The 21420-nt window shown below is 62.6% G+C and overlaps 1 protein-coding gene across 6 annotated transcripts in view; it reads right to left on the bottom strand.

Annotated features, from left to right (window-relative positions):
* Positions 1 to 15763: 15763 nt before the first annotated feature.
* PACS2 (phosphofurin acidic cluster sorting protein 2) overlaps positions 15764 to 21420 on the bottom strand; it is a 63749-nt gene continuing 58092 nt past the window's right edge. For 5 of the 6 annotated variants that reach the window (XM_057731887.1, XM_057731879.1, XM_057731881.1 and 2 more), the window contains 5 exons: positions 21368 to 21410; positions 20945 to 21080; positions 19906 to 20132; positions 19535 to 19648; positions 15764 to 18864 (listed from right to left, as the gene is read on the bottom strand). In XM_057731887.1, coding sequence (XP_057587870.1) covers positions 18746 to 18864; positions 19535 to 19648; positions 19906 to 20132; positions 20945 to 21080; positions 21368 to 21410 — 639 coding nt within the window. In that variant the 3' untranslated portion in view covers positions 15764 to 18745. Of the gene's footprint in view, positions 18865 to 19534; positions 19649 to 19905; positions 20133 to 20944; positions 21081 to 21367; positions 21411 to 21420 lie in introns of those variants that run through there. The other variant, XM_057731885.1, reaches the window with a different exon arrangement.

Here is a 21420-nt window from a genome sequence, read left to right as displayed (position 1 = left end):
GCCTCCCCCTTCCCCGGCCCCGGGCGCGCAGCCGGCCCCCCGGAGGACAAGGCCCAGCGAGGGGCGGGGGGGGGGCCGTGCCCGGAGGACCCGCCGCGGGGGGCCCAGACCCCGCGGCCGGGGGGCCCCTATGGGCCCGGCGCCCGCCTGCCCCCCGCAGGCCCGGCAGGACCCGCAGGCGAGTGTGCGCCCAGGGCCCGACGGCGGCGGGGAGCGCGCGGGCGCAGGGGGGCGTCCCCGGCGGCGGGCAGCCGGCTACGCTGGGAGCCAGCACCGGCCCCGGCCGCCAGGGCGCCGGGGGAGGGAGGCGTCGGGGCCCCGGGGTGACTGCCCTGTCCCCGCGGGGACACCCCTGCGGGCCACGGCGGGGGGGGGGAGGGCGCCGGAGAGGCCCCGGCCGTGATCGACGGCGGCTGGCGGGGGTGGGGGGGGGGCTTAGGGCTGGGGATGTTGGGGCAGGGTCCCCCAAGGGGGCGGTGGGGGTGGAGTGGTCTCCTGCCCGCGGGGACCCCGCCCCGACTCCGTGGCGTGCATCTTCTCAGCTGGACAGCGAAGCTGCAGCATGAAGCCTCCTTCCAGCAGCACCTAACAAGTTGACCACAAACTTAGTAAGCACCACCCATAAAAGCCCAGGCAGCGGTGGCGCGCGCGGAGAGCCCGAAACTTCCTGCCTGTAAAGTGCCTGCTGCCGCCTCCCTCCTGCGAGCAGGGCGCCCAGCGGCAGGCCAGCTGGCCAGCTGCGGGGACAAGCAGCAAAGGGTGCGGGCTGCTGTCCTCCTGGGATGGGGCCGTGGGGGGTGCGTGGCAGTCAGGACTGACCTCCACCAGAAGCAAGGCCGCAGGCCAGGCTGCGTCTCAGGGAAGCCGTGGGAATTCCAGGTCTCCCCCGTCTCAAAGCAGAGTGACGTTTAATAAACGCTCGGGAAGACGGCGCAGAGCTCCGCTCCTGCACTGGCTTCCGCGCTGCTTCCCCTCTCCCGGCTCACAGGAAAGGGGGATTGCGTGCGACGCCCAGCCCTTAGCCCAGCTCGGAGGCAAGTCAACAGACCCCAAGAGGCCTTGCAAAAGAGACTTGGGAATGTGTCCCTTTAGTAGCAGGGCATGTGGACATTCAGGAGAGAGCCGGGAGGGTGCGTGACGACGTGGCCGCGTCCACGCCCGCAGCGACAGCAGAAAACCTGAGGGTGGGGGGCTGGGGGCTGCGGAGGCAGACCTGAAGACGCAGAAGAGAGCCCGCAGGCGCCCTGGGATCTTGGGGGCTTGATAGGACGTCGATGGGCAACCAGACGTCAGCTAGCAGACGACCAGACAGCAGAAGGAAATCAAGATTTAAGAGCTGAGGAAACGTGTTTCCTCAGAATGGCGCCGCTGCTGGACCAGGAGAGCGCGAGGGGCAGTGTCGGGTGACTGACGCGGGGAAGGCTGCAGGGTCCGGGGAGCAGGGGGGCCGTGACAGACGTGACACGACGCGCCTTGAAGACAGCGTGCTGAGGGCCGGGGACGGGGCCAGCATGGTGGGGGCCCTGGCCGTCTGGAGAGGCTGGGCCGTGGGTGGAGGAGGGGCCGTGGGAGTCTAGCAGTGCGTGGAGAGGCCCGGAGGGCAGGCAGCGGGCCGCATCCCGGGGCAGGGCCTGGAGGGCTCGGAGTGGCCTTTGTGCTCTGGGACGGGAAGGAGCGGCAGATGTGGAGGCCAGGGACCCCCGAGGAAGGCACTCAGTGCCTCAGGCCGCCGTTAGAAAAGGCGCGCGAGGATTCACTACAAGAAAGCTTCCCCAGACTCACTCGGGAGCCTCCAGGACCGCAGCGGGGTGTGAGCCACACGGAGACCCACGCGGGCTGCGCACTGAACTTCGGGGATTAGTAGAAGTGTTTTCAGAGAGAGCATGTCACACACAAGGACAGAACACCAAGTTGGCCCTGTTCTCTCCAGCAACATTCACGGCTGAGGACCAAGTCGCGAGGTAAGAATGCTAAACGGAAGAGTCCTGCCCAGCCAAGTTCTCGTGCGAGTCTAAAGGCCTCAGGAGAACATTTTTAAACCTAGAAGAACCTGAGAAATAAAGTTCTTTAAAAATGTAAAAGCTGACCTTCAAGGCAGCCAATAAGGATGCCATCGAAACAGAGACTGAGTGGGCAGGTACTGTACTGGCGGTGAGCTTGCCACCTGGCAGGATGCAGATATGACTCCTGGCGTGCAGGGGACAGGGGCCATTCAGGTGGGGAGGTGCCGGAGCCCTTCACCACTGTGAAGCCCAGCGTCGGATGGACGCACACCGCCCAAACCCCGGGACACCATCTCTCAATATGTGTTGTAATTTCTAAAAATAATCTTAGCAGAATCTTGTAAACTTGGAGTGAAGAAACATGCATCTAATTTCAGCAATCAAGTTATCCCTTAAAATTAAATTTTTAAAAATTTGAAAGAATTCTACACTTTTCCTGTATTTTTTTTAAAGATTTTTCGGATGTGGACCATTTTTAAAGTCTTTATTGAGTTTGTTACTGCTTCTGTTTTATGTTTTGACCTCCAGGCATGTGGGATCTGAGCTCCTCAACTGGGGGTGGAACCCACACCCCCTGCATTGGAAGGCAAAGGCTTAACCACTGGACCTCCAGGAAAGTCCCTTTTCTGTATGTCTGTATATCCTCTCGCTTCTGTCTGGGCCTTTAGAAATATCTGAACAACCTTTACCTAATGTCGACAGCGGTCCTCTAGATGATGAAACTGTGGGCAGGATTTTTAAAACTTTATTGTTGGATTGCTGAGTAGTGAGCAAGTGTTCTTGCAAAGCCAATGAAGTCATTTTTTTTTAATAGGCAACAGTGGGCAGTGCCTGTCTACGGCGCTTGGGAGGGCACGAACTACACCTTCCAAGGGCCCTGCCAGCCCTGGGGGGGCCATGCCCTGTGGTCCAGGCTGGGGGCTCCCCTTTCTGCCTGGGGAGTCCAGAGTGGCCTCTGCTTCTGCTCTGAGCCTGCTTGATCCGAGAGCACAGACGGGTGCTAGGGTACCAGGGAGACTATGCAGGAGGGTGGCCGTCCTCTCTGCCACCGGAGCACCCAAGCAAACCTCCTGCCTGGGGGTGTCCCTGTTCGTCTGGGGAGGTGCAGTGCTCCTCCTCGACTGCAGGAGGCGACCTCCAGTTGGGAAGCAGAGGAAAGGGACACTGCAGCATCCACTCTCAGCAGTGACCAGACACGGTGTCCTAACCAGAGTGGTGCTATCTGAGCTGTCTGCTGGGTGACCCCCTCCTCTCATCCATGCTCCCAGGCCCCCGTAGACCCTTCTCGCTTCCAGGGGTTCCCAGCCGGGGTCACGGGTGACATTTGGGGCCGGGCATCCTCAGCTGCGGGGGGCCACCCTGTGCTCTTGGGATGCGGCGCACCCCCAGCCTCCACCCTCCAGGATGCCACATCTCCACCCCACGCCTCTGATGCTGCTGGGTTACACGGCAAGGCGGGCAGTCAGGGCTGCTGACCAGGTGACCTTAAAATACTGTCCTGCTTATCCAAGCGGCCCGTCGTCATCACAGGGCCCTGAGAAGAGGAGCAGGAGGCATTAGAGAGATACTGCACTGCTGGCCTCGAAGATGGAGGAGGGGCCGCGAGCCACGGGATGTGGGCTCCTCGAGGAACTGGAGAAGGCTGCAGCCTCCAGAAAGGAGGGAGCCCTGCCCACACCCTGATCTCTGCCCAGGGAGACCCGGTCCAGCCCTCTGCAGAACTTACCGTCCATGAATTTGTGTGAAGACGCTAAGTTTGTGGGAACTTGTTAGGGCAGCGCTAGGAAGCTGACACACCCAGGGTGACAACAAAACTGACTCCAGGCACTGCTACCTGTCCCCAGGCTCCATGCCCTATGGGGTAGGGCCACAGGCTCCCTGCCAGTCCCCACCGGGGGAGCCCTGCGGCTTCTGCTGCTGTGGTGGGGAGCACTGGGTGGTCCCAGTAGGGGAGACCTGGTGCAGAGGAGAGGCCCTGAGGGCAGAGGGGCCGGTGAGCCCAGCATCCTGGACCCACCCCATCCGACTGCAGCCTCATGAGACACCCCAAGTGAGACCAGCAGACCTGGCAGGGTGAGCCCAGTGAGGCCCTGGATCTTGAGTGAAGACATGGAGTCCTTTAAGGCCACTTGGGGCAGAGAACTCCACTGTGCTTGTCACCTCAATCATAACTGGTGACACTTTAGCATGGGTTCCTCCCGGACAGCATGGAGCCTGGCCTAGAGCAGGCTCTGGCCTTTGACACCTCCTCCCCATTTCACCACGGGACCCTGACGAGGAGGGGGAGGGAGTCATGGTGTCCTCCAGGGCCCTGCCTAAACGCCACCTCCACCCTTCTCCCCCCACCTCTTAGGACACCTCTCCCAGCCCCACCCACCACCCACAGTCCCTGTAGCCCTCCACTCACCCTAGGGGTCCTGAGAAATGCACAGGCCTGGAATGAGGTTACACTCAGGGGACCCCAGAGAGAACGGGCTGGGGGCCTAGCTGCGTGATCTTGGAAGGCTGCCTGGAGGAGGGTCCTGCCCGAGCCTTCCCTCAAGGCAGAGCAGGAGGCCAGGATGGGCAGGTGGGGGTGAGGTGGGAGCCCAGGCGCTGCCCTCACCCTGGGCCTGGGGGTGGGGGGTTAGTTACCTCATCTTGCCCAAAGCCCCCTCCCTCAAGGCCACCCCCACACACTGCCCCCAGCCAGCCACCATCAGTCATCAAGTCCAGAGGATGACACCGCCCTGCTGCCGTCCTTCCAACCCTGCCCCCCATGGGCTGGGAGCCTAAGGTTACCTCTCCTCTTCCCCTCCTCCCACTTCCTGTTCCCTTCCGGCTGGGTCTCTCCAAAATGCCCCATGTCACCCCCAGCTCAGAACCCCCACACCCACCCTTCAACCTCGAAGCAAAGGCAGACACCATGCAGGCCAAGACCTGCTCCTCACAGCTATTCCAGGCCCTCTGCCCACCCTGCCTTCTCAGCCCCTGTCCAGCAACAAGCTCCCTGCGTAGAGCGAGGAGGCATCACCTCCTCCTGGAAGCCTCCCTCTGCGTTGGGAACCCCCTTGGCTCCCACAGCCTCTGGGCTTCTCCCCAGCACAGCATCACTCCTGAGTTACGTGCGCCCCCGTGAGCCTCCTGGAGACCCGGTGCTCCCGGGCTGGGCGGGCACTAGTACCCAGCAGTTCATGACACCCGAACCTCCACCCTCCTGGAAGATTGCTGGTCCCAACTCACTGCCCCCTGCGGGCAGGTGCCCAATTCCCCAAGGGGCCAGGCCCCCCAATCCAGGCCCCTTCCACCCAGGACCGCTAAGGAGTTGTCCGGGAACCCGGCCCCGAATCGGGGCTTGCCGGGGCCTCACGCCCCTCCCAGGCCGCCCCCAGCTGCTTGTCCCCAGGATGACGGCCCCTGGCGGGTGTGGGCAGCCTTTCCTGGCAGCCCAGAGGGCCATCCTGGAGGGCCGCTCTGCCCTGTCCCCCAGGCCCCTCCAAGAGGCCTCTTGGGGCTTGGGCTGGGGCAAGTCACCCCAACCGGAGGTGGCCTCCAAGGCCTCGGGGTGAGTCTTCCGAGCAGGGAGCAGCCAGACGTCCTCCCGGGCCTGTTTTCTCGTCCCTGGGCTGGTCGTGACTGTCTGGCGAGCACTGGGGAGGGCGCAGGGTCCATGCGCCCCGCAGCCGGCGGGCCGCCTCCCCAGGACCCGCAGGAAAGGCGCCGGAAGACAGACAGCGGGCTGAGTCGGCTCTCAGGAGCGCGGCGACCTCGAGGCCTGGGCCTCCATGGTCACGCTGCGCCAGGAAGGCTTGCTCCGGACCAGGGCGGCGTGAAGGCGCTGCCGGCCTCGGCGGACCTCGGCGGGCGGGGGAGGAGCACGTCCCCGTCCACGTCCTCGGACACCAGCTGGGCCGGGGTCTGCGCGAGGCCCTGCGGGGACGGCGGGGCCAGGGGGCGGGGCTAGCGGGCGGGGCGGGGCGGGACCCTCGGCGCCCCGCCCCGCGCACCTGCGGGAGGGGGTCGCCCTGGCCAGGCCCGGCCGCTCGCCCCGCCCAGCGCGGCCCGGCTGCGGCGCTCGTGGCGGCGGGCGCTGCAGCGGCGCCCGGGCGCCTGCTCTCCTGCGGCCCGCACACCTGCGGGGACAGGGCAGGGCTCCGCGCCCGCCGAGCCGCTGCACCCCCCACGCGCGAGGGGCGCTGCCCACGCGCGGTGCGCTCGGCCTCCCCGGCGCCGGCAGGCGGGCAGGACCTCCGCGCGGGTGCGGGGGCCTTCTGCGGCCCTGCCCCGGGGCTCTGCCCGCGCCCCGCGCCCCCGGCCCTCCGGCCAGCGCCGGCCCTGCTCTCCCGTGCGCGAGTCGGTCCCCTGCATGGTGGGGGCCGTCGCGGCAGAGGCCCTGGCCCTCCGGCTGGTACCTGACCCTCGCTGGGCAGAGCCCGCCCGCAGTCTGGGGAGGCCCCCAGAACAGGCAGCCGGACTGTGGGTGCCGCGAGAAAGGCGGGCCCAAAGATCAGCCTCCTCCCCAGGCCCCTCTAAAATGACCATAAAGAGGCATCGGGCAAAACTAACGCCCAGGCGTCCACAGGGACTCAGGACCAGGCCGTGAGGCGCCGGTGGGTGAGCGCTGCGGGCAGGCGGCTGGAGATCGGCTACCCACCCGGAGAGACCAGAAGCAGGCTGCACTCCCGCGGGACGCCTCCCGCCACAGGGAGACCTTCCCAGGTGGGCCGTCTGCGAAGAGCCCCTCCTGCTCTGTCCAGCGAGGGGGCCATCCCACTGCCTCCCTGGGGGAAACCAGGAGGTCACCCTTTGGAGTGCCTTGGAGGGGGGGAGGGTGCCCTGCTAAAAATAAAAAGAGGATGAAGACAAACTCAGTCCCCATTCCTCAAAAAATTAAAAATAGAACCACCATATGATCCAACAATCCCACTTCTGGGTGTACATCCAAAGGAACTGAAAGCAAGTCTCAGAGCGAGATTGCTGCGCTCATGTTCCCAGCAGTGTTGCTCTCAGTAGCCAAAAAGTGGCTGCAACCCAGACATCCACCAAGGGATGAACGAATGAGCCCAACGCGGTCCATCCACACGATGGACTATCATCCAGCCTTAAAAAGGAAGGACGTTCTGGCACAGGCTGCGACATGGAGGACCCCCCGGGACATTATGTGGAGTGAAACAAACCAGTCACAAAAACCACAAACATTGTTTAGTCCACTCACACGAGTTACCTAGAGTCATCAGGTCCATAGAGTCAGAACACAGAATGATGGCCGCTGGGCCGGGGGAGCTCAGGGAGGTGCTGTTTGATGGGGACAGAGGTTCAGATTTGCAAGGTGGGAAAGTTCTGGAGATGTGTTTCACAACAATGTGAATATATTTAATACTACTGAACTGCACACTTCAAAATGGTGAGGATGGAAAAAAAAAATGGGATGCTTGGACCCAGAAACACACATAGAAGGAAGACGATGTGAGGAGACACGGGGAGAAGACGGCCACGGACAAGCCTGGGGCAGACCCTCCCTCGCAGCCTCAGAGGAACCAGCCCTGCTGGCACCGTGATTTTGGACTTCTTGCCTCCAGACTGTGACAATACACTTCTCCTGCTTAAACCAGAAAAAAGTGAAGTCCCCAGCCCTGCTTCCCACTCTGCACCAAGAACGGTGGCAGCCTGGCTAAGCTTCCTCTTCAGCCAGGAGAGAGGAGGGGTCCTTTCTGGGGAAAAAGACCAGCCCCAGAGAAGAGGTCTTCAGACACCGAGAGTGCGGTGCCCAGTGCGGAGCAGCCAGAAACCTGCCCGGTCACCCCACAAAGAGCGTGACCAGCGCTGAGGCTGCCTGGCACACGGGGGCTTCAGCCAGCCCTGCTGCCCTGCTCTTCAGTGTAGACCAGGAGCAGGCCCCCCCACCGTCTGAGAACGCCTCCAAGGTGCAACACAGAAGCCAAACCACCAGCCAGGGAGGAGAGCAAGGACAGGGAGTAGAAGAAAGCATGCCACCTCCCGCCGTAACTGTCGTTCTCCCAGATTCAACGTTCCCATGAAACAACAAGAGGGTGGTGTGATGAAGGGCTGTTTACAGAACAAGGATGAGCTCTTTTTCTTTACTGGCCACACCACAGGGCATGCAGGATCTTAGTTTCCAGACCAGGGATGGAACTCAGGCCCCCTGCAGTGGAAACATGGAGTCTTAACCACTGGACTGCCAGGAAGTCCCAGGGATGAGTTCTTTAAAATTACAAATGTGGGACTTCCCCGGTGGTGCAGTGGTTAAGAATCCGCCTGCCAATGCAGGGGACATGGGTTTGATCCCTGCTCCGGGAAGATCCTACATGCTGCGGAGCAACGAAGCCCGTGCGCCACAACTACTGAGCCTGCACTCTAGAGCCCACGTGCCTAGAGCCTGTGCTCCACAAGAGAACCCACCACAGTGAGAGGCCCATGCACCGCAATGAAGAGTAGCCCCCGATGGCTGCCACAAGAGAAAGCCCGCACGCAGCAAAAAAATAAAGAAAAAAAAATTACAAAGGTGATGTCAGAATTAAAGCTTCTGTAGAAGGTGGCAGGGTAGATTGTTGGCCCTAGTTTGCCACCCGCTCTTGTAGCTGAATCCTACGCTGCCCCACTGACGTCAGGCAGGTGCACGGGATGCTGGCAGAGCACGGGCGTCGCCCTCGCGGTCTGAGTGGGGCCCCCCGAGAATGTGCATCTCCCCGAGCACAGGCTTCCCAGGAAGACCTCTGAGGGTGAGAGGCACGGGAGACACACAACCTGCAGGCCTCACACCAGTGAGCAGGAAGATGAAAGTCTGCCGGTGTGAATCATGGAAAAGTCGGAGCTGTGTGTCGCGGAGCTTCACCACAGCGAATGCTGACAACGGCAGGAGTGGCAGCGAAGCCCAGAAAGCAAGGTGGCAGAACACGAGAAAATGGGAGGATCCACCACGCGGGCCCAACATCCAACCAGGAGGCTTTTCAGAGAGAGAACAGAGACATGAACACACCCCCCCACCCCACAAAGGGAGCAAGGCTCCAGACGGAAGGGGCTCCCACGGAGAGGGAACAGACTGGCCCCAGAGGACAGTGTCGTGATATTTCAGAACCAGGGCAAGAGGAGAAGGGGCCTGACTTCTGGAGACCGAAGAGCAGGACACATACAAAGGATGAGAGGTCCACGGGGTCCAGGGCATCACGCAACCCCACTGGAAGCGGGGAGGCAAGGGAACAAGGGCCTAAAAATCCTGAAAGAAAATTATTACCCACCAAGAATTTTCACCCAACCGAAGTGTCACTCAAGTACGCAGGCAGAATAAAGAACTCCTCAGAACTTTAAAGTCTCGGGAAATTGAGTACCTTGGGGGCCTTCTGAGGAGCTGTGAGATGCGGGGCTCCAGAAGAGCAGGGGCGGCCGGTAGGAGGGAGACGCAGGGCCCAGGAGCGGCAGGGAGGGTCCCCGGATGAGGCAGGGCGGTGGAGGACGGACCAGAGGGGTCCGGTCCTTGGTGAGCCGAGTGTCACAGATTGGCTGGAAGTTTGGGAAAGACTCCATAATCAGCGCACAGAAAATGAAGAAGGGGCGGGAGGGCGGATTGTTACCTCCAGGGGAAAGCAGAAGCGCCGGACAAGGGGAAGCTCATCATTTTGAGGGAACTCCCCCCCACTTCAGCTGGGGCCAGGCTCCCAGCGTCCTGGGGGACAGGCACGGGCAGCGGCTTGCGGCAGGGGGCTGGCGGTGACTGCGGGGCTGGGGGCGGCAGGCGAGGGCAGGAGGAAGGGGCAGAGCCAGTGCCCCTAACGCGCGTCTCAGGAGGGGGAGCTGCCCCGTGAGCCGCATGCGGGGCTCTGGGCGGCCGGGCAGGGCTGCCGTTCTCAATGACGTGCACACATTTTTACAAAGAGAGATGGAAGCGATTAAGCAGAGCGACCTCCCCGAGAGCACGCGCAGGGGACCCACGCTGTCACCAGCAGGAGGAAGCCGTGCGCGCCGGCGGGGCCCCTGGAAACCAGAACGAGGCGCAGAGGCCGGGGAGGGAGGGAAAGCCGATGCTCCGTCCTCGGGAGCAGCCGGGGAGGACTCCCACCAGCGACGGCGTGGCCAGAACTGCCCGCTGAAGACACACGATAGCTTCAAATGCTGGAAAATTAGAAAAAAGCCCCGGGACAAGGGACAAAGCAAACGATTCAAGCAGCTACGGAAACAACAACACAAGCAGTTCACGGGACGTTCAGACGCAGACTTAGGAAAGACGGGTGAATAAATTACAATGAAAAAAACAGTGGGCAATGACCACAGACTGGCTCTTTGAAAAACCCATAAAACAGAACTACTGTTTTCCGTGCGTCCTCACCAACTCCACGCAGACCCATCTTTATCCTGTTTGCCATCGTTTCTTTTTTTTATAAGTTTATTTATTTATTTATTGGTTGCGTTGGGTCTTCATTGCTGCACGCGGGCTTTCTCTAGTTGAGGCGAGTGGGGGCTACTCTTGGTTGTGGTGTGTGGGCTCCTTATTGCCGTGGCTTCTCTTGTTGTGGAGCATGGGCCCCAGGCGCATGGACTTCAATCATTGTGGCACATGGGCTCCATAGTTGTGGCTCACGTGCTCTAGAGCACAGGCTCAGTAGTTGTGGCGCACGGGCTTCGCTGCTCCGCGGCACGTGGGGTCTCCCCAGGGCAGGGCTCGAACCCGCGTCCCCTGCATTGGCAGGCGGATTCTTTAGCACTGCGCCGCCAGGGAAGCCCTCTCCCTGGGATCTTGATTTGCATCGCCCCGTAACTGATGATGCTGATCATCTTTTCATACACTTACTGACCATTTGTGTATCTTTGGAGAAGGGTCTTTTCAAGTTCTTCGGCCATTTTTGAATCGAATTATTGCTTTTTGTTGTTGTTTTTGAGTTTTAGGAGTTCTCTGCATATTCAGGATAGTAACTCCTCCACAGATACAGGATGTGCAAGCACAGTTGACTGGAACAACACGGGTTGAACTGCACAGGTCTGCTAACACACGGATGTTTTTCCATAAATGTGTCCTGCAGCACTACGCGATTCGCACTTGACTGCGTCCACGGATGCGGACCTTCAGATACAGAGGGCCCACTCTAAAGGTTTACTCGGATTGTCCACTGCTGGTGGGGGGTGGGAACCCCTAGCCCCCGAGCTGTTTAGGAGTCACTTATGCTCTCTCCCATCCCACGTGCTCACTTTTCACTTCGTTGGCAGTGTCCCTTGAAGATCAAAAGTTTTCAGTTGTGATGAAGGCCAGTTCATCTACTTTTACTTTTGTCACCTGTGTCATTGGTGTCGTACCCAAGGCATCATTGCCAAATCCAATGTCATGATGTTTTTCCTTATGTTTTCTTCTGGGAGTCTTATAGGTTTAGTTCTTAAGTCTATGTTTTTGATCCACTTTGAGTTAATTTTTGTACGTGGCATTAGGTAAAAGTCCAACGTCATTTTTTTGCTTGTGGGTACCCAGTATTCCCAGCAACATTTGTTGAAAAGACAGGGAATTCCCTGATGGTCCAGTGGCTAGGCCTTTGCGCTCTCACTGCTGAGGTTCAATCCCTGGTCAGGGAACTAAGATCCCATAAGCAGTGCGGGGTGGCCAAAACCCAACCAAACCAAAAACCAAACAAAAAACAAGCCAGAAAATCAAGCTCTGCCATTCGCAGGCAGAAGAGTCTTAGCACCCTCGTCAGTTATTCTGACTGTGCTCATGGTGTATATTTTGCCTCGATGGAGCTTTTGTTTGTTTGTCTGTTTGTCACACATGGTTAACTGTATATCCCTCTTTGCTTTTATGGCTTCTGGACTTTGAGGCTTGGGTAGAAAGGCCACCCCTGCTCCACGGTTATCAAGGGATCTGCCCAGGGTTTCTTCTAGTACTTTTATGGTTTCATTTTTCTACATTTAAAACTTTGACACATTTGGAGTTCATCCTGGTATTCCGAGGTATGGCTACAGCTTACTTCTTCTAGACAGCTACGCAGTGTCCCAGCATTTATCGAAAAGTCCATCCCCACCCCCTACCCCAACCCCATCTTCAGCCTACATTAAGTGTCTGTAGGCCTTTGGGTCCGTTTCTAGATTTCCTACTCAGCTCTGCCGTTCTCGCATCACATGACAGGACCCTATTGCTTTGATAATCGAAGCTTTGTGGTATGAAGTCATACCTGTGAGAGCTGACCTATTCTTGCTCATTTTTCCACGTGACCAGTTTGCCAACGTGAAAAAGGGAAGACAAGCTTTTAGCGACTTTTATCATCGATGAGGCTGAGTTGTGAAACGCCTGGAGAGAACCCTCTGTGCTGGTGAGTCTTCCTCGCCAAGAACAGGGTCTTCACACTGCCAAGCCTCTTGGTAATGTCTTGGGGTGTTTTAAAGTGTCTCTCAAGCAGGTTTGTGTTATTTCCGAAGTTTATTCCTGTTGTTAAATGTGCCTCTTTCACTCTTTACTGTTCTAGAGCCTGTTGTCTCCGCCTGTAAAGGCTACGGATTTCCAAGCAGTTGTCTGCACCCCCCCAGTCCGCTGACGTCGCTGCTGCGGGCGGGTTCCAGCCCATCCTCCCGTGCCCATCGGGCAGAGGCACGTGTCTCCGCGGTGCCGGCGTCACCTCCGCTCCAGGCTCGCGCTCCCTGCGCCTCTCGCTCAGCTGCGTGGGCCAATGTTTCCAGAGGGCGCAGGTCACCTTGGGGACGGTGACCCACCTCCCGCTCTGCTCTACTCTGCCTGGCTCTGTGGTTCTTCTCCTTTTTCTCCAGGTGTTCTGCTCTCCTTCATGACAGAGGTCTTCCCAAAATGTCTGGTGCCCTCGGCTGTCAATCTGTGCTTAAACTGGGGACTAAGCATTGACAGCAACGTGGGCGGATTGGGGCCGGTAGCTGAGGCAGCTTCCTGTTTCTGTGGCCTCCAACCACGCAGCTGGGAGCTGGCCCTCGCGCTCTGCCCACCCCGTGGCCACCCTCCGGAATGTGGCCGCCGCCTCCTGTTGGCCACCCCTCCTGCGCAATTCTGTCCTCTGCGGTCATTCTGGCGGGACTCTTCAGAGGCAGAGGGGCACAGGCTTGCCCAGCCCTCTCTGTGAGGCCAGATGTTTGCAGACCCTTGTCGGGGGAGGTCTCCTCTGACCTGGGCCTCAGCCTGAGGTCACGGCCCTTCTGTGAGCACGTACCCCACCATGCGGGGCGCTGGGGGCCCGCAGTGACCACTGCGGACGAGGGCGGCTCTCGTGGGGCTCAGGCTGGGAAGGGCAGGGATGAAGGGACGGGTGGGGCCAAGCTGTGTCAGCCGGGCTGTCCCTGAAAGATGATGCACGCAAGGGCCAGATGTGGGGAGACCCGGAGGAAGAGCCTTCCGTGCCGAGGGTGCATCAGCTGGGGACAAAGAGGACGGACACCCAAAAGGACAGTCAGAGACGGCGGCCTGGTGCACCCGTCAAGGCCACAGCAAGCGGCTGACATCGCCCAACGGCTGGCAGCAGTGGAGGGAAGAGGCAAGATGACACGGGAGGGGCGGCCAGGGTGTGGGGACACTGCAGGGACTCCCTGCCCCCAAGTCAGAAACCTGGGAGTCTGAGGAGAGCGGTCTGCACCCCTTCCCCACCCCCTCCCCCCGCCGCTGTCCTGCCTCCTGCCTCCTGCCTCCTGGCCTTGTCCCCACACACCCCTAACCCACAGCCACCCCCACCCCTCAGAACTGCAAGCTCAGCAGGCGGCCCTGCCCAGGCGCCGCCGGCCCCTCCGCCCGCAGGCCCCCAGTGAGATGGAAGCCCTACGCCCCAGCCCCTCCTGAGGAGCCCCTGAGCCCAACAGGTGACACGCGTGTGTTTTTATGTCCTGAGTGGCCTGTCCTGAGATGTCAGCCTCATGGAAAACAAAGGGCAGCTGGCAGGGCACACGGGACATAAACCTCTGACCTCGCGACCATCCCCACAGACGGGTCCCCGGCTGCCGCCCACCCACCCTGTTGAGGGGCAGACAGAGGAGCCTGCAGACTGGAGCCGTCACGCAGCAGGGCCGCCAGCACCGTTCCGGTCCTGACACGGGCTGACGCGTCCTCCCGCTGACCGCCCCCCTACCTGGTCAGCAGGACACCATCCCTGCTGGGGGCGCAGCTCCCCCTGACCGGGCTCCCTCCACTTGGTGGCACCTGGGGTCGGGGAGGCCGGCAGAAGTGGACGGCCCCCAGCTGTGGGAGGCGGGAGGGGGCACGCCTGCCCTGGTGCCCACCCTGGGCTCTGGGGAAGAGAACGCTGACACTCTGCGCAGGCCCCAACCCAGCACCTCCTTTGTATCAGGCGCTGTTTGGCCCTCCCCCAGCTCAAGAGGCCCCTCTGCACCCACACCTTGCTGGCCAGGCTCCGGGGTTTCCAGAGAGGAGCCCCCCCTTAAGCGTACCCAGTCCTGAGTCTGCAGCACCTGCTGACTGCTGCTCTGGGCACTGGGCTGGGCGGAGCGGAGGGCCGCCAGGCCTCTGTGGGCGGCCGCCACTGTGGCTTCTTCCCCAGGAAGGCCTCAAACACACGCTTCCTGCTGCCCACCTAGAGCCCCTTGAGTGGCTCTCCTGACCCTCTGGGGCCCTGGGGGGAGATCCCCACAGCGACCTGAGCCCCTCCAGTAGAGAGAGGCTGCATCAGGGTCCACTGGCCAGGCCGTGCTGGGTGGGCCTCAGCCAGTGAGACCCAACAGGGTCGACCTCCTTGGGTGCCCTGGGCCCCCAGCTCCTGCAGCCATTTTTCTCCACATGGTCACCCCGGGCCAGAGCAGCTGCAGCCCCCGCCCTGCCGCTGCCTCCCAAAGGCTCCCCAGGGACGCCCCCTCTCCCACCGTGGCTCCCGCTCCTCGGACGTGCGCTCAGGCGGCCCCGGGTGCGCCCTCTCAGGACCCTGCCTGCGGGCGCACAGGAGGCGCAGAACCACCGGGCGAACAAAGGGCCCCCCAGCGCTCCCCGCCTCCCTCCTCCCGGCCCCTGTGAGCTCACCTCGACGCCGGGCCACACCCTAAGGCCCAGGCTCCGCGCCCCCCACCCGCACGACCACGCGTGAGGCGGCCCCCGCAGACGGCAGCCCGCCCCCTCCCCGCCCCACGGGGTCTGAGGATGAGGCCTTCGCCGGCGGGGGTCAGGGGGACACACGGTGCAGGATCGAGGAGAGGGAACCATGGGACGCGGCGGCCAGCGGGGGGGGCGGGATACACTTGGGGTGCAGAGTCGGCGAGAGGTGGGGTACACACGGGGTACGCGGGCGGGGGAGGGGCGGGGTGGGCTACAGTGGGTACAGGGGCGGGGGAGGGGCGGGGTGGGCTACAGTGGGTACAAGGGCGGGGGAGGGGCGGTGCACCCTAGGGGCACGTGCGGGAGGGGAGGGGCACTCTGGGTACAGGGAGCGGGGGAGGGGCGGGTCCATTGTGGTGGGAGGGTCAGAGGGTGGAGCCGCAGGCGGGTCTGGGAGGCCCGAGGGGGCGGAGCCAAGCCCCACGGAACTTCCGCTTCGACCAGCTCCGCCCCGCCACTTCCGCCTCCGGTCCGTCCCGCGCCTGCGCCCTGGCCTCGGTGGAGGCCGGTGGAGTGGGCTTCCGCTGGCCCCGCGGGCTGGGTCGTGCCCCGGGGTTTCATCTCAGGCCCTCGCGGAGTCCCGGCCCCGCGCCGCTCGGAGGGGCCCGCCTCACAGATGCCCCCAGCCATCTGCGCCCCGACCCCCGGCCCCCTGGGGTCCCCGCCGGACGCCGGGCGCGGCTCGCGCTGGACCGCCAGCTGGGCCGGGGCTGCGCGCGAGGAATCACACAGCAGGCGAGGGCGGGCCTGGGAGTGCGCCCCGGGTTTATTAGTGTCGCATCAGCACCTTAAAATAGTCCACGTGGTCACATACGTGACAGGTTAGAATCTGTTTTCCAAAAATGCTATTTACATTAATCCTGTTTTCCATTTAAAAAAAAAAAAAAAACTAGCAACACGTACATCCTAGAAACCAAACAACGCACAGAGAACTGGACGGAGGTCTGCAGGAACGCACGGTGGCCCCTCGGGCCTGGAGGGCCAGAACCGGGGCCCTGCCGGGGACTTCCGTTCCTCTCCACCGGAGGACAGGACGGGTCTGGGGAGGGGCCGAGGAACAGCTTTTAGGGGTCAGGCAGCTGGCCTTTGGGAGCAAGTGGCCCGGTCTTGTCATGAGGAACCTGTTCTGGGACAAGGGCCAGTCAGGTCTTCGTATCTGGGAGTGAGGACAGCGCAGCAGTGCTGGCCCTGGTCGCTCTGATCTGCCCGCCGCTGCAGAGACCTTCATTTCTGGGCCCAGGGCCCCTCTCGTCTCCGAGCCGCGAGCATGACACTGTCTCGGCACTGGTCTGTGAGCCCTGAGGAGCCTGACCCCAGGACCGACATGAGGAGGGAGGAAGCAGCCGCCAGGATGCAGGGCTGGCACTCACCTCCACCTGGCCTTAGCGAGGGCGGAGCCTGCCTACACAGTGCCAGCAGCCCACGAGGAGCCTGGCCTTGCACAAGGGTGACTGGTGGCGTAACCTCTGAGTCCCAGGGACCGCTGTTCACACAGTGGGCTGAGAACCCCTGTGCCTGTCCTGTGGGTCACAGTCTGGGGCCCAGGTTCACACGCCCCACACCACACTCCATGTGCTCACGGCTGCAGCGGCTCAGTCACAGGTGGCTTTGGCTTCTGCGTCACCTTCTCAGAGGGACAAAGTGCTTTCATATGTATCCTCAGAACAGCTCTGTGAGGTAGGCAGGGAAACGTGACCATCCCCACTTAGCCAGTGGGGAACCCGAGGCACCAGCATGAGCGAAGCCCAGGTCTCCACGTGAGTTACGGCGGCCAGGGCCACCTGCACGACCTCCTGGGCCCAGGAACAGTGTGGCCAGTGGGCCCCGTGGCACTGGACAGACCGCAACCGGGCTCTGCAGGCCCAGGGGCACAGGGTGGAGGTGCTGGGCGTCTTGTGGGTACAAAGACACAGGGAGGTGTGAGGACAGCTCACAGCAGGGATGGATGGGACAGGCCCTGTTGGCCCCTTCCCCTACAACTAGCCCTGCAGCTGGAAAGCTAAGTCAAAGGCGTGTCCCCCGCACCTCCTTCCGGTTGAGCGTGATCTTTGGAAAGGAACTCGAGGAGCAGAAACAAAGACCCTGAGGCCAGTGGTGGGAATGCGGGCAGGGAGACTCAAGGTCCCCAGGCTGCTTCTGAGTATAGACACAGGTGGACACTGCACAGGCTGCCCAAGGGGCCCTCCACTCAGTGGCCTGCACCCTCACCCAGGTCCTTCCCAGGGAGGGGCAGGACCCCGGTCCAAGGTCACGCCCAAATCCTGTTTGCCAGCTAGGCCAGGCCCTCGGCAGTGGACAGGCAGACCCTGTAGAGCCGCCTGCAGGAGGAGGTAAGCAGGTAGGTCACAGGTAAGAAAAATAAGCCATTTTCCACCCCCCGAGTGGGACCTCTCTGTGCAATGGGCTGTTGTTGGGGCCTGTCCTCCGGAAGAGGGGGAAAGGCCTGCAGCCTGTCTGGCGCTGGGCACTGTTTTTCTGAGCACAGCCTGTGTGGCTCTCAGCCCTAGGAGACCAGGCTCATGGCCCCCGGGTGGGCCACCATGGTCCTATGGCCACAGATGCAAAAGGCCAGGAGCCGGCAGGCTCTTCCTCTGGAGTCCTGGGGTGCAGGGTTGTGGGGGAGCAGGACTGGCGAGGACCCAGGCCTTCAGTCAGGGCACCCCTCTCCTGCATGGAAAGGTGGGAGGTAGGGGTGCCCCCCTCACTGGGGACTGAAACCCAAAAGCCCTCGCTCTGAGGAGCCTGGCCTGGAGAGGCAGGGCCCCAGCTACACCCACAGCTCCGACGGGGCTCGGCCGCTACGGTCTGGCCGCCTTTCCTGAGCACTCACTGGCCACGTTAGTGTTGCAGGTGACAAAGGCCTGGTGGCCTGGCCCAGACTCCTCCCAGCCAGCAGGGCCGGGGTGGGGCCGGAGGCGGCAGCTGTGGAGGCCACTGTGCTGGGGGCGGGGACGACTCGCAGCAGCGGAGCGGTGCCTCAGGGACAGCTGGGGGAGCGGCGGGTGCTGGGGCGGCTGGGACCCCGGGCAGCACAGCTGGCTCTGCCTCAGCCCCAAGGGGCTGCTGGGACTCCAGAAGAGCAAGGTCTGTTTGGCAGCTACATTATAACATGTATTTAAAAGCATTAAAAATATCCGCTACTATGAAACCTCCACTGCCCCCCCGCAGCACCTGGGGTTTATTGCGACCCACCCACGGGTGGCGCTGGGGCCCAGGGCTGGGCTGACTGGCCTCTGCGTTCCGCCCAGGACGCCCCCGACAGAAGGCTGGCCTTTGGCCTCTGGCCACCCAGCTCGGTGCCTGGCCCACAGGCAGCCTGGGGTGCGCGGGGCCGCCTGTCGGACCCCGGCTCCCTGAGGAAGCAGAGTCCTGGCTTTCAGAGAGGACAGGACGTGAAGGCAAGAACCCTTCTTGCTGGGGGGCTGGGGCGGGGGGCGTCCTGAGGCCCAGCACACACGGTCCGCCTGACCTCCCAGCCCCCTGCCGGACGTTCTGGTTAATAAGCAGAGCAGTGCCGGGCTCCCGGCGGGGGGCCACCCTGTTCGTTTCCAGGCTGTGAGCACGTTCATACTTAAGACTGTTTCTCTCTGGGTTTGCAGGGGTCTGTCTCTGTAGTAAACTGACATGTTCACAGAAAAGCAGCTGGGCCCTCCCGGCGCTCGGCCATCGCAGGGCTGCAGGGTGGGGGGCTGGCGCGGCCCCCCGGCGGGCGGGGCTAGAAGGCAGGCTTGGAGTGTCCGAAGATGCAGATGGGGAAGTGCCTGACGTGGGAGGACCACTGGGCCGCCAGCTGGAAGAACTTCACGTCGTTCCACTCCACGCCGTCGATGAGGACTGTGGGGACGAGGCCGCCTGAGCCAGCGGCCCCTCCTCCAGGCCGTGGCACAGAGCGAGGCTGGGGGGCTGTGACGACCCCGGGGACCCCCAGGCTCCCGGGTGGCACTCGCTGGCCCCGCGGGAGGAGGTCTGGGGAGGCCCAGCCCACCCTCCTGACCTTCCTGCCGCCATTCCCCCCCCGCCCCGTGGCCAGCCTGTGCCCCGCTTCAGCAGAGCTGCTCGTCCACAGCCCCTCTGCCTCAGCAAGTGTCTGCAAACCGGGTGTAAAACATCCCGTACTTAAACCAGAAAATCACCAGGGGCAGGGTGGCTCTCGGCCACTGTGGTCAGACGCGAGCTCATGAAAGAGGAAAATCTTGAGAGCTCCGCATTCTCAATCAGTTAGTTGCAAAGTATCTTCTATTAAAAGTCTGAGATAAAACAGAAAGAACTGAAACATGATTTCTCAGAATTTGAAAAGCCATTCCGAGCACACAAGTGGGCTCGTCAAGGTGTGTTCAAAGCTCAAACTACGTAACATGACTTCAGAGCAAAGCAAGAGCATCTCCTGCGGTGAACGCGCAGAAGCCGCCCAGCTCATCTCTGCTGTGCTCCCACACCCTGCTGGCCACGGGCCCCGCCCCCCACGGGCTCCCGCCGGAGCCCCCCGGGGGCGGCCTGCGCTCACCCCGCAGCATGTTCTGCTGGTGCTTGGCCGTGCAGATCAGACGGCTGATGCCCTCGATGCACTGGCTTTTGGACTCCACGTCCTTGTCCTTGGTCTTCTTGGGCAAAAACATCACTAGGAGGAAAAGGGGCTGTGCTGTGCTCCTGCTGCTCCTTCCGGGCCAGGGTGCAGCAGAGGCCGTGGGCTCACCGCAGCCCTTGGCCCCTGCTCATCTAGAGCCCTCCACTCCGACCACGGCCGCCGCGCCCGCCCGCCAGGAGGCCTTTGCCCGGGGCTCTGGTCAGAAGCGGCCCCCAGGCCCGCAGTGCCCTCGGGGCCTGCACGCCGGCCCCTTACATTGTCCCACAGTCGGCCCGCCTCCCCCACCTCACCCTTCTTGTTCTTCTCCTTGGTGACCACGGTCATGGACATGGTGGGCGTGGCCGCGGCCTCGCCGCTGCTGGGCAGCCTGCTGACCTGGAGAGACCGGAAGGTGCACTTGAGTGTGTTTTTGGTGGTGAGCGGGTCCTTCTTCTCTGCATCTCTCTTCCTGTCTGCGGGCTGGGCTGCCGTCCAGTAATCCACCTGCAGCCCCATCAGCTCGGCGCCGACGCCCTGGCTGTGAAAGACGAGGGAGGCTCACCCCTCCGTCCTCGGTGGGTGACGGCAGCACCCCCGCGGCTGGCTCAGGCGAGGAGGTGCCCGTTGGCACCTGTGCTGCCCGACGTCGGGGCTCTGCCTGCAGCGGCTCACTGGTGGAGGGGAGCCCGGGGCCAGGGCCCACTGTGGGGGGCCGTCCTGGTCTCCTGGGACACCACCGTCTGCGCCCGTGGCCCTGGTGCAGTCGCGATGCTGGGGTCACCCAGGAGGGTCCCGACCGGTCACCTGCCCACGCCGCCAGTGTGTCCGGAGGGCCCGGGCCAACCGCCCCCCAGAGACGCAGCGCCCGGGGGTCAGGCAGCCCACGTCCCCCCAACCCTGCGGCAGTGCTGCCTGCGTGAGTTCTGCTCACAGGGGCAGCCGAGAGGGGCTGCTGGCCCCCCACCCACGGTGCCCCCGTCTTGTGTGCACATCTGAGTTCCCAAACCCCTGTGTGCAGAGCACCCTGTGTTTACACGCTGTAATCTCGTCCCTAGGAAGGCGGGGGCAAGACGAGAAGACGGCAGGCCAGGACGGAGCAGCCCGGCAGCCCCACTCACTTGTCTGGGCGAGCCCCCGTCAACAGCACCAGGCCCCCCGCACGGCCCCCGAGCCGGCCCCAGCCCCGACCCTCTGCTTCCTGGCACCCTGGGGTGCGGCCAGGGACCACCAGGAGCCACCGGCGTCCTCCGTCCAGTCCCCGCTGCCCTGGGGGGATGGGCGCTTTGAGGTGGTGGCAGCACGTCCAGGGATTGGGGGGGGGATCTGTCCACGTGGCCGCATCTTTTTTACCTGGGGGACGACAGGCCCCCGCTCACCGACGGGGAGGAGGGCGGGGTGGGTGAGGCCTCCTTGGCGGCGGGAGACGTGGACGGCGGGGTGGACGAGAGTGCACTGGCGCTCGCGGGGGCCGCGTCATCCGAGTCACCTTGGAAAGGAGTCAGGGGGCGGCGCTGAGCTCTCACACGGCTCTGCCCTGAGCAGCCCCAGGCCCCCTGAACCCAGACGTGGCAGCGAGGCCGGGCAGATGTGGGCTGGGTGGGCGCATGTGAGGGAAAGCAGGGCCCCCCACCCCCAGCTGAGGAGGCGCGGCGGGGCCTCCAGGGGCAGGGGTGGCCCACCCACAGGGGACAGAAGCCCCGCAGTGAGGCGTGTGCTGGGGCTGCCCCGGCCCTCCCTGCATCCCAGCCCTCAGGGCAGGGAGGATGGAGTTACCTGACGTGGCTGAAGACGGTTCCACTATCCCAACCTTCACCACCTGGAAGGCA

Source organism: Hippopotamus amphibius, chromosome 4, assembly GCF_030028045.1.
Source record: "Hippopotamus amphibius kiboko isolate mHipAmp2 chromosome 4, mHipAmp2.hap2, whole genome shotgun sequence".
In the NCBI taxonomy this organism is placed as follows: Eukaryota; Metazoa; Chordata; class Mammalia; order Artiodactyla; family Hippopotamidae; genus Hippopotamus; species Hippopotamus amphibius.
This window is presented reverse-complemented; position numbering and strand designations above follow the sequence as displayed.